The sequence below is a fragment of the Phyllostomus discolor genome, chromosome 2 (assembly GCF_004126475.2).
Source record: "Phyllostomus discolor isolate MPI-MPIP mPhyDis1 chromosome 2, mPhyDis1.pri.v3, whole genome shotgun sequence".
In the NCBI taxonomy this organism is placed as follows: domain Eukaryota; kingdom Metazoa; phylum Chordata; class Mammalia; order Chiroptera; family Phyllostomidae; genus Phyllostomus; species Phyllostomus discolor.
Window position 1 is genome coordinate 76,049,680 of NC_040904.2, and position 17,097 is coordinate 76,066,776.

At 35.6% G+C, this 17,097-nt stretch overlaps 1 protein-coding gene across 1 annotated transcript in view; it reads left to right on the forward strand.

Annotated features, from left to right (window-relative positions):
• Window positions 1-17,097, forward strand: part of ARL13B (ADP ribosylation factor like GTPase 13B) — a 71,369-nt gene that overhangs the window by 15,975 nt on the left and 38,297 nt on the right. The window contains 2 exon segments of the mRNA XM_028504810.2: window positions 980-1,050; window positions 8,050-8,299. Of these exon segments, the coding sequence (XP_028360611.1) occupies window positions 980-1,050; window positions 8,050-8,299 (321 nt within the window).

Genomic DNA, 17,097 nt, shown 5'->3' on the forward strand with positions numbered 1-17,097 from the left:
GATCTCTCCTACTTCATTCTTCCTTTTCAAGATTGCTGAGGCTGTTTGGGGTCATTTATGGTTCCATATCAATTTTTGAAATGCTCTATATCTGTGAAATACGTCATTCATATTTTGATAAGGGATTGCATTGAATCTATAAATTGCTTTGGGTATATGGACATTTTGATGATGTTAATTCTTCCAATCCATGAACACAGTATATGCTTCCATTTATTTGTGTCTTTCTTAATTTCTTCAGTGTTGTGTAGTTTTCTGAGTACAGGTCTTTTACCTCCTTGGTTAAATTTATTCCTAGTATTTTACTTTTCTTGTTGCTACAGTACATGAGATTTTTTCTCTAATTTCTGTATCTGATATTTCACAGTTGGTATACAAAAATGCCTTTGATTTCTGAATATTGACTTTGTATCCTATTCTTTTGCCAAATTCCTTTATTAGGTCAGGTAGTTTTTTGGTGGAGTCTGTAGAGTTTTCTATGTACACTATCATGTCATCTGCAAACGGATAGCTTTACTTCCTCCTTTACAAGTTGGATGCCTTTTATTTATTTATTTATTTTTTTCTTATAGCTGTGGCTAGAACTTCCAATACTATGTTGAAGAGGAGTAGTGAAAGTGGATACCCTTGACTTGTGCCTGGTCTTAGGGGCAAATGAAAATTTGTTCTTCCACTGTTATACATAACTCATTAAAATCCATCTCCCTCTCTCAATTTTTTCCTTCCCTTATCCTTTCAATTACCTATTATACAATTTTCCTTTTTTTTTGCTTAAAGAACAAAAGGATGACACTTTAAAGGTATTCTTCATGAATTTTGCTTTTTAGATATATGCGTATTCATCATTTTATCTCTAGTATCTAGCAGATTGTCTTGTACAGTACCTGCTCCTAAATGTTGCTTGAATGAATGTATGTATTTGCTTTTGTTTCCCAATATTTAATTAACTCGGTGATTTTTAAATTTTTATTATTTTAAGAAAGGTGACCCTTGTGATGGTGGGACTTGATAATGCTGGTAAAACGGCAACAGCAAAGGGAATCCAAGGAGGTAAGCTGAAAATATTTATTATTAAATTATTCCAAATTATGTATTTATTTACATTGCTTTGTTACATATTCATTGAGTAAAGCTAGTGTGCACTCCATTAATGTATATTCTCACTATACTGTGGCTAATGGTGAATAGACGCTGGCTTCATAATACCAGCTTGTTATCATGTGTCAAATGTGAATAAATGCAAAGAGGCTTTTTGAGGTTTTTTATCAGCTAATAGGAATACATCTGTCTTCTGGCGCTTAGGAAGGGAAAAGTAAAAAAAAAAGCTACATGCCTCTTCTTATAAGGACACCCATCTCCTACTTCCATTTTCTTGTTCAGAATTTAGTGTCAAGGCTACGCCTAAATAAAAGGGAGGTAGAAATACAGTTATCCAGCACAGCTGTGTGCATCTTTTGATTTTTTTTATATGTAATTTTTAGAGTTATATTAACGATAGGGCCTGTGTTATTAAAGGGTTTTATGTCACTTATATTTCAGTTCATTGGATGTATTTCTTTAGTCTTAATTTAATGCTTTGTACTACAGTGTAGAAATAAATGTGCTAGAGAGTTTTTTTTGTGTACCCAGGAGAGGTAGTACCATCCAGGCATCTATCTTAAGGGTATGAATTGGGAGTATACCTAACTTATATTTGTTTCTGAAAATGGATGTTTCAAGAAGATATCATGCGTACAGATGGGAGGAGGCTTTTATTTATGGATGTTTATGAAAGAAAACAATTTGCAAAACTTTCTGTTGGAGAAAACATTTTGTCATCGTAAATTTTACTATGTGACATTAGGTGTAAATAACATATTATTGTCTGTGGCATTCTTCTGATGCCTTTTTGGTACCTTCAGGGTATATCTTCCCAGAGCACTCATTGTCATCATATAAACCCAGGTTGGCAAACTTCCCTGAAGAGCCAAACAGTAAATATTTTAGACTTTGAGGACCATAATGGTCTCTTTCCCAACTATACAACTCTGACATAGTAGTATGAACATCCATAGACAATATGTAAATAAATGAACATGACCACGTTCCAATAAAACCTTATTTGGTGTGTTATGAAATTTAAAACACAGTCTTATTAGCCTGAGAGCAATATAAAAACAGGTGGTGAGCCAGATTTGGCCTTTTAGGCCATGACTGCTTTATCCAAACATCTTCCCTTCTTCCATTCCTTCAGAGCCTTACATTCAAGGGTACAGACCCTAAGAATCTGCTAATTAGATCATGTGGTTTGTTATGTGTACTTAGAATATCTTCCATCTGTTAGGCTCTTCCTCTTTTAATTTCCACCTCCATATATCCATCAGTGTCCTTGTCTGAGATTAGAAAATGCTGAAGGTGTCAAATGAACAAACAGTCAAAACCGCCTTCAACTTTGAGCTTCTTTCTGGCTCTGTTTTTGGTCTTTATCTCATATTTACTATTTAGCCTACTCCAGTGACTGATTTCTTACTTTTTTTTTTCTTTTTTAAAGATTCTAGTTACATAGAACTCCTTGAGCTTTCCCAAATTGTACCTTTTCATGCCTTTGTATTTTTGTTTATTCTGTTTCCACTTGTCTTACTAAAGGGAATATTTCTGCTTATCTTTAAAGACAGAATTATCTACTTATCTCTGAAGACATGTTATTGTAATATAGTCTCCTTCTTAATGAAATCTTTTCTGATCTTCTGCTATCCTCACTCATTACCGTCAGTAGAATCAACTTCTTCCTGTTTTGACCTACTCTTACCTAGTCCTGCTTGGATCACTACTTAATTGTCCTTTTGTTCATGTATTTCTCAACCTCTTTAAACTGTACTTTCCCAAAGGATAGTTTTACTCATTTTGGTGTCCCAGCTCAGGCTATGCCTTAAGTGTAGCAGTCACTATTCTTAAAACATTTAACTCATGGCTTCTATTCCTCAGCTTATTTCTGGCTCTTCTCTGTTTCTTTGTTTTGATATTTGCTTATTTCTTCTGAGGTATATCTCCTCCCTCTTAACTGTATTGCCATTGTCTAAATCCAGACCAGAACTGTCTCTCATTTAGATTGTTACAGTGGCTTCTAATCTAAGAGTGCTTTCCCTGTCTTGGAGTTTAACTTTCAATCCTTCTTTATGTCTGTCAAAATGATTGTATTAATTACAGATTTGGTTGTTGTAACAGAAACAGAATAACAGCAGCTTAACAAAATAGAGGTTTATATTGTACTAATTGGAAATAGGTTTGGTTGTTGTAACAGAGAAGTAAAATAACAGCAGTTTAACAAAATAAATGTTTATTTCTCTCATAGCAATGCAGGAAAACTAGTCTAGGGTGGCATAGCATCTCCATGGTGTTAGGGACTCAAGTTCCTTCTCCTATTTGCTTTGCCATTCCAAGTGTTCTCCCTCGCTTGCCAGTGTAACGTGGCTCATGACTATAGCTGGAAGAGACTAAAGGGCAAGGGGAAGCCATTCTTTCCTTTAATGTGTGACCTGAAGCCAGCACCTGCCATTCATCTCACCTGCCATTTACTAGAATCAGTGGTGTTCTGGATCTGGCTCCTACTTGTGCTTATTGTCTTATATCAGTTAGCAAGAGCTAAATATGCACATTTCTTTTCCAACTCTGTGTTCAGGTACCTCGTGTTAGTAGTTTGAAATTGGCCATAGTGGGAGTATTTATACCACGGAAATTGGCAAACACTGCATATCATAGTTCCCCTGGCTTGATTAAACATTTAATAGCATACCACTAGCACACTACCTAGAGCCTGCTCTCACGGCCACACCTAACTGCCGTAGAGACTTAGGGAATGTAGTCTTTATCCTATTTAACCCTGTGCTTAGCTAAAATAATCTAGGATTCTCTGACTATCCAATGTTATTTCCTAAAAGTCCTAAAGAATTATTGGTATTTTAAGTATAGATTGGCCCCTAGCATTGTTGGAAATTAACACATCTTTATTATATTGTAGTTGATTGGTTTATATTGGGTTGGTTAAAAAGTTCTTTTGTTTTTTTCTGTAAGATAGCTTTAGTAGTGCTTAGTTGTCTTTAACTTCATTCGAAATAATTTTATTATGTTATATTGTGACAGCTGTCATATCAGTGTGCATTTAAAAAAACATCAAAATTGGTATATTTTTGTGTAGCCATTTTAATACTGAAGATGGAAGAAAATACACAATATTTTTGGCATATTATGTTTTATTATTTCAAGAAAGGTAAAAACACAGTTGAAGTGCAAAAAGAGATTTGTGCAGTGTATAGGGAAGGTGTTGTGACCAATCGAATGTGTCAAAAGTGGTTTGTGAAGTTGCATGGTGGAGATTTCTTGCTGGATGATGCACCACAGTTGGGTAGACCAGTTGAAGTTGATAGAGATCAAATCAAGACATTACTTGAGAACAATCAGTGTTATGCCATGTGTGAGATAGACAAATACTCAAAATATTCAAATCAATAAAGTTATTGGTGAAAATGAAAAATGTATCTTTTATTTTATAGAAGAAAACATACAGACTTTTTGGCCAACCCAATAGATGTTTCCTCTTTTTTTTCCCTCTTATGAATAAATAGCCTTTTAAGATCAGAGGATGGATATTATTATTATTAATCTTTATATATGTAAGACCTTACACAATGAATAGGTGAATATCTGTTTTATGTATATAACAGATATTCAATAAATAGTTATTCATTATATATTGGATTTTCTAGTTATTGTCTTAATACATTTACTTTACTGAAATCCTCAGGGCTGGGCACTGTAGTCTTTGTACTTCTGGTTCTTGTGTGATGCCTGATCTACTTAGAATGGTCTCTCAATAAATGATCACAAGCATGGATGGATGGGTAAATATGTAGAAGGAAAAAGGGAGAAGGGACACAAGGACAGTAGCTTTAGGTATCTTGGCAACCTGGTGTTGTGAAATTGAGCCACTATATACTTTGTGCTGAGTGCTAAGATTACAAGGACAGGTCCCAGCTCTTGGGAAGGTATAGGTTATTGTGAAGACCAGCAAGAAGACAGAATTTATGATAGACGGTATAAGTGATAGCAGACTTAAAAAGGACTCATCAGAGATGGATTTAGGGGAAAATTGTAACCTGAATATTTGTCTTGTGTATTGAAACACAGAATCGTAAGTAGGAATCAGAGGAAAGAATAAGAGAAGTGGGGTAGTGTGTTTCATGTATCCAAAGAAACAAGCTTTTAAAGTCCTGAAAACCTAGATTTGACTTCTGGCTCTGCCTACCATGTAACCTTGAAAAAAATTAGTTAATCCGAATTGGTTTCCTGGGAATATTGCCATCATTTTATCTGTGCTTACATTGCTTCCCTGCCTAGAATGGTCTTCTCCCTTTGTTATAATTTTGTAGCTTTTAAGAGTTCACTGCCATTTCATTTCCTTTCTGAAGCCTTTCTAAACCATAACTCACCCCTCCCTCCTCTTTGCCCTTTTCCTCTTTAATGCCCTCTGTCTCAGTTTGGGCTGCTATAACAGAATGCCACAGACTGGGTGGCTTAAACAACAGTTATTTCTCATGGTTTTAGACACTGGGCATCTGCAGTCATGGTGCCAACATGGTCATTCTTGGTGATCCCCACTTCCTGGTTTACTAACATTCATCTTTCACTGTGTCCTCAGGGCGAAGAAAGAGAGAGAGGAAACAAGCTCTCTTGGGTCTCTTGTAAGGGCACTGATCTCATCATGAGTGTTTCACCCTCATGACTTCACCTAAATCCAATTACATACCTCCTGAAGGCCCCAGCCTTCAAATACCATCACATTGAGTGACAGACCTGACATGAGAGTTTTGTGGGGGCACAGACATGCAGTCCATAGCACCTTCACGCTATCCTCTCCAGACTTTTTCACAGAACTCATTGGTTCTTACACTGTTCCCCTGGATAACCTGTCTCTCTGTATTGCATTGTGTATAGGATAGCAACACTATCTTATCTGTACATCCTAATGCTTAACAAATCCTGGCACTCAATAGATGTCCTGTATGTTTTAGTTCCCATATCTCCAGTATATTTATTTTCATGGATAATGTCTTGAGGATATCTTTCAATCATACTCAAAGACAGCTGCCTATTTTAACTGTAGAAATCAGCTCTGGCCTGGACTAGATTCACATTTTTAAATGTCTGTTATAATCCTATTTTTTTTAATATCATGCTGCTTATACTGCTTTCAGAACTTGCCTGTTTCTCCTAGATAAGGAAGTCTTACAAAAATGTGACTCGTTCTATTTTGCTCAAGTCACAGTTTTATAAAACTAAGAACAGACTGACAGTGACCAGAGGGAAGAGGGAAGGGAGATAACAGCGAAAGAAGGGGAAGGGGCAAGTCAAGGAACACGAATAGAGGACTCATGGGCATGGACAATGAGGATGATTGAGTATGGGAGGGGGGAGAGCAATGGGGAAAAGGGCAGTACAACTGTAACTCAACAATAAATAAAGTTTTTTAAAAAATGTGACTTGTAATGTCTGTTAACTTTCTTGAAAGCTCTGAAATGTGCCCAAAAATGATTGGTGAAAGGGAGTGAGTGGTGCATCTCAAGTCTATTTCTCAGTCATACCTAAGTGTAGCAGCTAAAGCCTTTCAAATTTGTCTTTGTAATAGCACATTTTGAATATGGGATAAAAAGCCCTCTAAACCAATGTTATTCATTAAAGCTTTCTGCAATGATGGAAACGTCTGTAGTGGTTCTGTCCAGTAGGATGGGTAACTAGCCACATACAGCTTTTGAGCACTTAAAATGTAGTTAATACAGCTGAAGAACTGAATTTTTTATTTTATTTAATTTTGATTGATTTCAGTTTAAAACATCTCATGTAGTTTGTGTCTGTGCAGCTGTAAACAAAGTCCAGTGGAGTAATAGTTGTGGATTCCAGTGATGGAGAGAGAATAAGAAGAGACAGACATGAAGTTTAAACTCTTCTCCATAACCATTGAGACACCAAATTTGATTACCCTTTCTTAATCTCTCTGGCTATCAGTCACATTTCCATTCAGCTATAAACTTTTATAAAGATGAATCTTAATAAAGCACAGCTTTAGTCACCTTAATTATATCATTGGTTTGCTGAAATACCTTCTGTGGTTCTCAATTCTCTTATCTTCAGAGCTCTCTTCAGTCTGCATTCAAGGTCTTAAGGGTTTGACCCAATCAGAGTGTTCAATTTGTTTGTACTTCTTTCCTTTGCTGTTTCTGTTAATTAGATAACTTCTGTCTAAATCATAGCTAATTTTAAGGCCTAAGTCCCAGCTTCTAGTTCAAGTCTGCCTTGAACCTTGGTGATCTTTTTAATCTCTTATTGTCTTTACCACTCCTTGGTATTTATAAGCGTTTATAAGCATCCTGTACCTTCTCTGTGTTGTCATATACAGAAGTAAAAAAAACACATGTAAATTTACAAGGGCACCCAAAACACATTCCTGTAGAAATAGTGAAATCTACTCTTTATATTTGTAAGCTGTCCTCACAAGGCTTTTTATTCCAATTATAGCTTGAATTCAGTTAATTAAAAAAAATACTTCTACTCTTCATAGCTTCTGCCATTCTTTGGTTCTTTTAAACTGTCCTCTAAATGTTCATATTTTCTTTATAATTCCACAGAGCTTATTATGGTTTCTGGGGGTGCCTGTGGTATTGAATGGTTAGAAATTTTATTGTTTGTAACTTGTACATAGTCTTAAAGGTAAAAGTTCATTCATTCATTTAGAGGTACTTATTAAGTACCTGTTATATGATAGGTATTATATTAATAAAAGCAAACAAACAAAAACAGAAAAAGAAATACTTATCTTCATGGAGTGTACATTCTAGTTGGGTATTTTTATAGTATCCACTCTTCTCCTGAACCAGTAATGCTTACTCTATAAGGAAATAATAAACATTTCATTCCATTCTGCTAAAGTATGATACTTTTTATATGTCATTTAAGTTGTGAAGTTAAATTGTTATTTATTTAAAATCTAAAGATGTTTTTTAATATCATTTGAAACAGAGTATCCTGAAGATGTAGCTCCTACTGTTGGATTTTCCAAAATTGACCTTAGACAAGGAAAATTTGAAGTCACCATCTTTGACTTGGGAGGCGGAAAAAGAATTAGGGGAATCTGGAAGAATTACTATGCTGAGTCCTATGGGGTAATATTTGTTGTGGATTCCAGTGATGAAGAAAGAATGGAAGAGACAAAAGAGACAATGTCAGAAGTGCTAAGACATCCTAGGATATCTGGAAAGCCTATATTGGTGTAAGTAATGTTGGTTTTACTGTAAATGTAGAAGTAGCAGCATTAGCCAATAAAGAAATTGACCTAAGTTACACAAGACTGAATAAGCTAACATAGTCAAGCCTTTTAATTGACTGGGAGTTATTAATATACAGAGGCCTTATAATGCTCTCCTCAGGGATTAAAGGTCAAGCCAGTATTATGAAGAAACCCTATAATTAGCGCTCCTGGGTATTCAGATATAAACTCTTTCTTTTATTTGATAATTTACATCAAATTTTGTACTTTTAAGTGGTTTATTAACAAGGCTCTAGAATGTTTTTCAAATGTTTCCTCCTTTAATAACTAATTTGTGTTTTGCTTTTGTCCTTTATTCCTTGAAGAATATTCTTGTTTGAAAGTTATTTAAATGGTTTATTCTTCTAATGCCATGTTGATTTCTCAGTTTTTAATTCTGTATTTCCAAATTAAACATATGATCTGTCACTTAGTCACGTGCTTACATCATTATATACAGGCACCTAAACCTTTCTAAAACACTGACAAAGGACTTTTGCATTACTTGCCCTCATAGCATTTCAGCATAGTAAACACCAGATGGTGCTAGAACTACAAGACAGCAAAGTGAAAGGAGTTTAAATTGCTCTTAAGATTGGAGTAAGGTGAATGTGTGCCCTTGCTTTTTTGTTCATTTGCCCTCATTCTTGTGATTCATTGGTAAGAATAAAAAAAACAGACAAACATGTACTTAAATGAGAAACTGTAAGCAGAGTTTCTCAGGGGTCCTCAACAGTAAATGAGTAATTTTAAATGAAGCAGTTTAAAAGCTTTAATTATAAGAAGCACAACTTCCTGCCTGGCTGGCGTAGCTCAGTGGATTGAGCGTGAGCTGCGAACCAGAGTGTCACAGGTTTGATTCCCAGTCAGGGTACATGCCTGGGTTGCAGGCCATGACCCCCAGCAACCGCACATTGATGTTTCTCTCTCTCTCTCTCTTTTTCTCCCTCCCTTCCCTCTCTAAAAATAAATAAATAAAAAATCTTTTAAAAAAAGAACTTTCTCCTTTAAAAAATAAAAAGAAATATCCTATTTCAAAAAAAAAGCACAACTTTATTGCATCATTTATTAGTAAAGCTTACACTGTTTAATTTTTATACATTTAACCTGTTATAGAAGTTATTTGATTTATGTAATCAATTCTCACCTTTTTCAATTTGAAGGAAACTTTAAGAGATGTACAAAGAGGACACTTTGTTGAACCCCATAGGCTAAATTAGTCTACAGATGTTTAAGCAGAAAAATCACTGTCTTCTAAAGTAAAAAAATGTTAATGACTGATACTCATTTGTGAAGTAATTGTGTATGCTTTTTAAATTAATAGTCATTTATTTAATTTATTCTTTCATGCATGTGTTAATGTAGCAAATATTTATTGAGCATCCACTATGTGCCAGGGATTATTCTGATGATGGGGATGCATTTGGGAACAAACACAATAAAACCATGTGTGACCTCAGGAACTTATATTCTATATGGTGCGATGTGCTGAATGTGTTAAATAACATATGTCATACTTTAGGTGATGAGTGTATTGAAAATAAAGCAGGTAAAAGAATATCAGGAATCCTATACCAGGGGCACATTACTCTTATAATTATGGTAAACATAGTAGATTTGATGGAGAGGATGACACTTGAGGTGAAAGAGTCAGTCATACAGATAGACATGGAAAAGCCCCAAAGCAGGGGCATGCAGTTCATGAGACTACAGTGATTACTGAGTAACCCAGTGACTGTCAGCAAGAGATCTGCTTTCAATTCCATCACCTCTCAGCTAGTAAACTTCTAGAATAGGGAAGATCCACAACTAGGATGATTGCTTCACCATTAGTCAGTAATTTCATAGTGAGATCTCACAACGATATGAGAATTAATTATGGCTGGTATATTAATGTGTTTATGAAATATGGTTTGCTGTTTGACCAGTTTTTCTCAAGGGAGTTTTACAACCATGGAATTTTTATTAAGAAAGGTAAACTGCTTTTTAAAATGAATGTGCTTCAAAAATATACAAAATGTACAACAAAGTATATTCTTAATAAATTAGGAAGATATAGGAAAGAATGAATTTTTATAAAATGATTGATCTACCATGCAGAGTGAACCACTTCTAATATTTTGACAAATTTCCTGTGCATATTTTTGTAAAAATATAATGTATGCTGTAATCATATAATATATAAAATTTTGTATCTCACTCTTTTTATGTTTATATCCCTCTTGAATATCTTCCCAAGCCCCATATTTGAGATTCCCTTCTTTTCCTCTTTCTCTCTGACCTACAATTAATTTCTCTTATTGATGTTACTGTCTGAATACTATTCCAATCTCTTTACTACTCTCTATTCCCTTTGATGTTACCTCCTTTCACCTCCTCTTCACTCCCCTCTGTGTTACTGAGAGCAGTGGTTTCCTACCCAGCCTTTCTCCCTGCCAGCAGTCTTGCCTTTACTCTAATCTCCTGTACATTCCTAGCAGGAACTCTTTTATTTATTTGATATTTTCTAAATTATAAAAACTGATACATGCTTTTAAATGCTTTAACAAGTGATATAAAGCAAGAGTGTAAAAAGAATATGAGTGTTCTTTTAAAAATGCAGATTTGATCATTTTACTATTCCTCTGCTTAAAGTTCATTTAGATTACCTTCACAGTTCTAAGCAGCTAGGAAATTTTGTTTTTTAACTGATCTAGCTCTGGCATCTAATAGGTATGGCATTGAAAAGTCTACTGAATAATAAGTGGGAAGAGCCTCCAGCAGAATCAACCCTGCTTAGCTCAGTGCTAGGGGCTGATGGTCTTTGGAGAAGTACTGGGAAGATACCTGACTTAGGAGGCAGTCTACAGTGCTCCTTGTTGCACACACGTCTTGACTGCAGAATCCAATTACAGCATCTAATCTCTTTTGCTCACCCCTTGTCTGAGCCACACTAGTTGAAACAGGTCCCAGAAAGCCTCTTAGAACTCACTTCAACACCTAGATGATTTTCTTTTCCCACCCTATAATAATGGGCACATAGAGAATCAACCATAGACCTCTGAGGAGATTCAGTCATTTATCAAAAGAAAATAAACCTGAGGAATTAGAAATGTCTATAATCACAAAATTACAAATTGACAGAGCCAGATTCATTCATGTTATGGGAAGCAGATAAGATGACCACAGTAGCAGGTCCTAGACCTGTCTCACCCTTGCCTGACTGGCTCCTGCACACCATTCTGACAGCATGTGTCACTGCAAAGGAAGCCTCAGCCATATGTCACTTCATGTCATAGACTCGAGGCTTCTCTTGAAAGGTCAGAATCATAGAACACTCACTGGGCTTCTGTGTTTTATTAGCTTGGAAGTTCTGTTCAGCAGATACTGGTTGACTGCCACTTCTATAATGGGAGCTGTAAAATATTGTAATTGTGCATTTCTATTCATCTCTATAATAACATGAACCATACTGTAGCCACCCCAAGAATCCATTTCACTAAAAAAGATAAAAGTGATTTGTATTTCTTCTACAAAGAGTGAAAATAGATGCCATGCAAACATTCTGCTCTGTAATTAACCTGTTATTTACCTAGAAAGTCTTTCTTTTTCCCTTATATTTACTATAGGGATTAACTTTAATTTATATTCTGATTTACTAAGGTGTGAACTGTTATCTACCTTTATGTTACCCACACTCCTGTTTTAGCCATTTATAACTTAATTTATTTATTTTTTACTTTTTAAAGATTTATATCTTTTTGAAGAGAGGGGAAGGGAGAGAGAAAGAGACAGAAACATCAATGTGTTGCCTCTCACGCGCCCCCTACTGGGGACATGGTCCGCAACCCAGGCACGTGCCCTGACTGGGAATTGAACCAGTGACCCTTTGGTTCAGAGGCTGGTACTCAATCCACTGAGCCACACCAGCCAGGGCTATATCCTAATTTTAAACCTAAAACTAAATTATACCAATAGATACAGAAGACCTTTCCAAGAGAAAAAAATAAACAATTTTTGCAGTTTCATATAGCACTGAAATCAGCAGTAATCCCAAATTTGAAGCTCAACATCTACCATAGATATTTTCCATTGATAATACAAGACATGAAGATATTTCCAGCAAAGCTATCATTTAGAGTTAAAGGGCAGATAAAGTGCTTTCCAGACAAGGTAAAGCTAAAGGTTTTCATCATCAAGAAGCCATTATTATGTGAAATGTTAAAGGGACTTGTTTAAGAAAAAGAAGAAAGTCAAAACTATTAACATTAAAATGGTAGGCCCTGGCTGGTGTGGCTCAGTGGGTAGAGCGCCAGCCTGTGAACCAAAGGGTCGCAGGTTCAATTCCCAGTCAGGGTACATGGCTGAGTTGCGATCCCTTGGTGGGTCCCCAGTTGGTGGTATGTGAGAGGCAACCAGTCAGTGTATTTCTCATACATCAATGTTTCATTCTCTTTCTCCCTTCCCATCTCTCTAAAAATAAAATCTTTAAAAAAATAAGATGGCAATAAATTCACAACTATCAGTGACTGAATCTATAAAACAAGCTAAGCAAACAAGTAGAACAGAAACAGAATCATAGATGTGGAGATCACTTGGAGGGTTATCAGTTGGGAGGGGAAAGGGAGAGAATGGGGAAAAAGATTCAGGGATTAAGAAGTACAAAGTGATACGTACAAATTAGGCAGGAGATGTTAAGAACAGTGTAGGAAATGGAGTATGTAAGAACTTATGTGCGTGACCTATGGACATGAAAACTAGGGGTGGATTGCTGGAGGGAATGGGAGATGGGGGTAGAGGGGAGCAAAGGGGGAAATCGGGACAACTGTAATAGCATAATCAATAAAATATATTAAAAATAATACAAGGCACTATTTGTTGATTACCTATGGAAAGAACTGAGTTGGAATATATTTTAAACATCTTTTAACTTATTGAAAATTTCAGCATCCAAGGTTACACTGATGTTATAAGAAGGCACATGCTCTTTCTACATCTTCTTTCTCCAGTATAGTCTTAAAAGTTAGTGTCAGAGAAATAGTAAATTACTCTTCTGTTTTTATGGTTGAACCTCCTAATATTTATCATTGGAATAATTCTAGAAATCCACGGGCTAACATTTCCTCCCAGGGTGATAACAATTCTACTTCGTATTAGCACATTTGAACTCTTGGAATGGTGCTGCTTCCTCATTACATACTGTTTGCTTTTCTGTGGAGTTCTATGACCTTACTTAACTTTTGGCCAAATCTCACAAATAGAATGCTTCACAACAAAAGTGATAAATATAGAGGAGTTTCACTAAGGGAAGAAACATAATACCTCTGATAAGATCCTAATAGATGTTACGAACATTTCAATAAAAAGAGGCTTTATTTTTTTCCACATTTAAAATGTGGAAATCCATTAAATAAATATTCCGTGTTTTTCATTCAAGAAATGTCAGAGCAGCCTGGGTCCTTGTTTCAGAAGCAGATGGATGACACAGTACCAAAAGCTAAAAAAGAGTTTTCTCTGATCTGGAGGTTTTATACCATGGGTGCCTCCCAGGACCCATGGAAATCACATACACAATTCTCCATATATATGCATTTTCTTGGGAGCAGATTGCCACCCTCATCAAATAGTGAAAGGATTTCATGACCAAAAATGTTAAAAACCATGACAGTGTGTTTCCATATTATGAGAAACAATAACTAAGCTTTTATCATTACTATTTCAATGTGGGATTTTTGTCTCTGACCTTTATATGCCTACTTGACTTACCTTCCTTCCAGATAATATTACAAGCAAATGTTAGTTTGCAGGTATTTTTTAATCATACTCTTTACTATATGTACCTAGGAGAAGCTAATAGGTTACAATTTTCCTAATACTCATTAGAATTTTAGTCAAATGTTCTTTTACTAAGTAAGACCTTTAACTAATAAATAGGAGAGCATAGGTCCTTTTTAGAGCACTAGGAATCTAGAAGTATGGATTACTTATGTCACTAGATACTTAGATATAGCAGTGAGTCCCTTAATTTTACTATTTTTTACCATCTGAAACCCCTACTTACTGTATTTATAGGGTCCATTGGCTTAAGATTCTTTCCTTCGATGGAACTTTACCAAGATGTCATCTTCATAAACCTCATTTAGTTCACTTACCTCCAGATTTCCTCACGGAGGGCTTCCTTTGTCTCTGAGGGTATCTAGCTTTTCTAATAGCAGCTCTAGTTTACAATGAAGCTTCTCAACTGGTTGATTTCCTTGGTAATTTATGTACAAGCAGCCTGAAGAGGTTTCCATCCTTCCCCTCCCATGCCCTAGCACATTCTATTTAAAGACAAAATAACAAAGAAAAACCCATTGGCAGTGTTGTTAAGCAGCAAGATGTTGTCTAGGGAACACCAGCATCATCATCAGCCCATGCTTCCTAAATTTTAGGTGGTAGAGCCAGGACTTCTCTGTCCTCCCCTCCCCCAAAGGTTTTTCCAGATCATTCTGATGCACAGCAGAAATTGAAAGCTACTGGTAAGAAAGGGGAAAGTGGGCTTTGGACTCAGACCTTGGATAGTTTACCTAATCTTTCTGAGCTTCTGTGTCTCCATTGTAAATAGGGTTTTATGCCTGTGTTGTCACATGGATTCCAAATAATGTGTTTAAAGCATCTAGTGCAGTGCTTCACTGGTATTCTATAAATATAATGGTGGGTATGAATAATTAATTATTAATATATTGTGTCCAAATGGAGATGAATTAGGAGATCCAGTTTTGAAGTATCTCATCATATGAATTTACATGAAGCTTTTTTTTTTTTTAGATTTTATTTATTTATTTCTAGAGAGGGGAGGGAGGGAGGGAGAGAGAGACAGACAGACAGACAGAAATCAATGTGCGGTTGCTGGGGGTTATGGCCTGCAACCCAGGCATGTGCCCTGGCTGGGAATCAAAGCTGCGACACTTTGGTTCGCAGCCTGCGCTCTATCCACTGAGCTATGCCAGCCAGGGCTACATGAAGCTTTTGATTACAGAAAATAATATAAGTTTGGTGGGTAAGAATATGAGCACAAGTACTCATATTACTTTTATTTTTAATATTCATACTTTCAGAACGAATAGGTTACTGGTATTGTGCATCCATTACTTAAGATTTTTTTCAATGAAAGTTATTTTAAGGAAAAATTACTAGTAGTGTCTATTAAGTATGTGAATAAAATATACAAAATATTCAGTAACTAATTTGTTAAGTATCATGCTATTTTTGTTGCTAGGTTAAGATGATACAATGGTTTTAAAATATAACAAAGTCGTATGTAATACATTGCTGTGACAGTTTCTGTGCTGAAGCCTTGCTTTAAAAGTGCTATGCATTGATATAAACACTAATAAAAATTATTATTTTACAAATCTATTTGGATATAATTATGCCAGTGATTATTACATAGTACTTAATATTCTCCATTTTCATGGTAAACAGTTTAGGAACAATTGTAAACAAGTATCAGTAAAGCACTAGGTAAAAAGATACAGCACAGCTTTAGAAGGGACAGAAGAAATATGTCTGTTACCATCCGATTAGCTTGAGAGTTGATCATCAGTTTTCAGCTTATGCTTTTTATAATATTCCTTAAACATTTGAAGCTGGCATGTGTGATACATGCTTTTTTTCAGTAATGCTTGGTAACTGACACAGTGGAAGGCTCTCCAATTTCTTTATATTCTGTAAATGTAAATTATTTAATAGTTAGGAAGTAGTTGTATGTACATTTCTGTTCTCCCGTATTCCCATTGTGCTTTCAGTTAATCATCTTGCCTCATACTTCCTTGAGGAAATAGAAACTGCCCCATTAGAGTTCCCATTTCTCACCACTAAATTTGCTGAACTAGATGCTTTTATTCTAAACCTTGCCTTTCTCCCTATAATATGGAAGAATTGTTTCTGCTGCTATGCTATCCAGGGCAGCTTCTACATTTATACTCCAGATCCCAGCCCTTTCTACTTCGGCTGCTTACCCTTCGCCTTTCTTGTATCAAGAGTTTCTCTCTCCAGATTATTCCCATTAACAGGTGTTCTTGTGTTTCTTAACTTTATTAGAGTCCTCTGACTCCACATCCCTCTTTAGCTCTTGACTCCTTTTTATAGTCCATTCAGACTTCTGGAAAGAATTGTCTGTAGTGGCTATTGTCATTCCTCATATCGCATTCTTTCCTCAGTATACTCCACCTGTGCCTTCATCCCTACAATTCTTTGAAACTGTTCTTGTTGAAATCAGTAAATTATCTCCATGTCCCTAAATCCATCATCACTTTGCCATTCTCTTTTTACCTCAATTTGACAATTTCCTCAACTTTGTTTTTCTTAAAACAGTCTTCTCTTGCATTTTGCAGTATTTGCAGTACATTTTATGATTTTCCTCCTACTTCATTATTGGTTTCTTCTCAAGTCTCCTTTACTAACTCCCGTTTTGTGCTTTAAATGTAAATTTTGGAGTAGTTCAGGCTCTTTTTTTAACTTCCAGGTTTTTTTTAATATATATACTTTTTAAGTGACTTCATCCTAAAGTCACCTGACCTAAAATACCATTTATTTACTCAGAAGACCCAGATTTATACTTTCAGCTGCCCTGTCATCTCCCAAGAGCTCCTGCTGATGTAACTAATATCTTCTAAAAATCCTCACTTGGACATTTTATTATCATCACAGTTTCTCTTAGTCAAACCTTCACTTCTGTCTTTTTCCATCTTGTAAATGATACCAGTATCCTGTAGTTTCTACCTCTTTTTTTTTTAAGATTT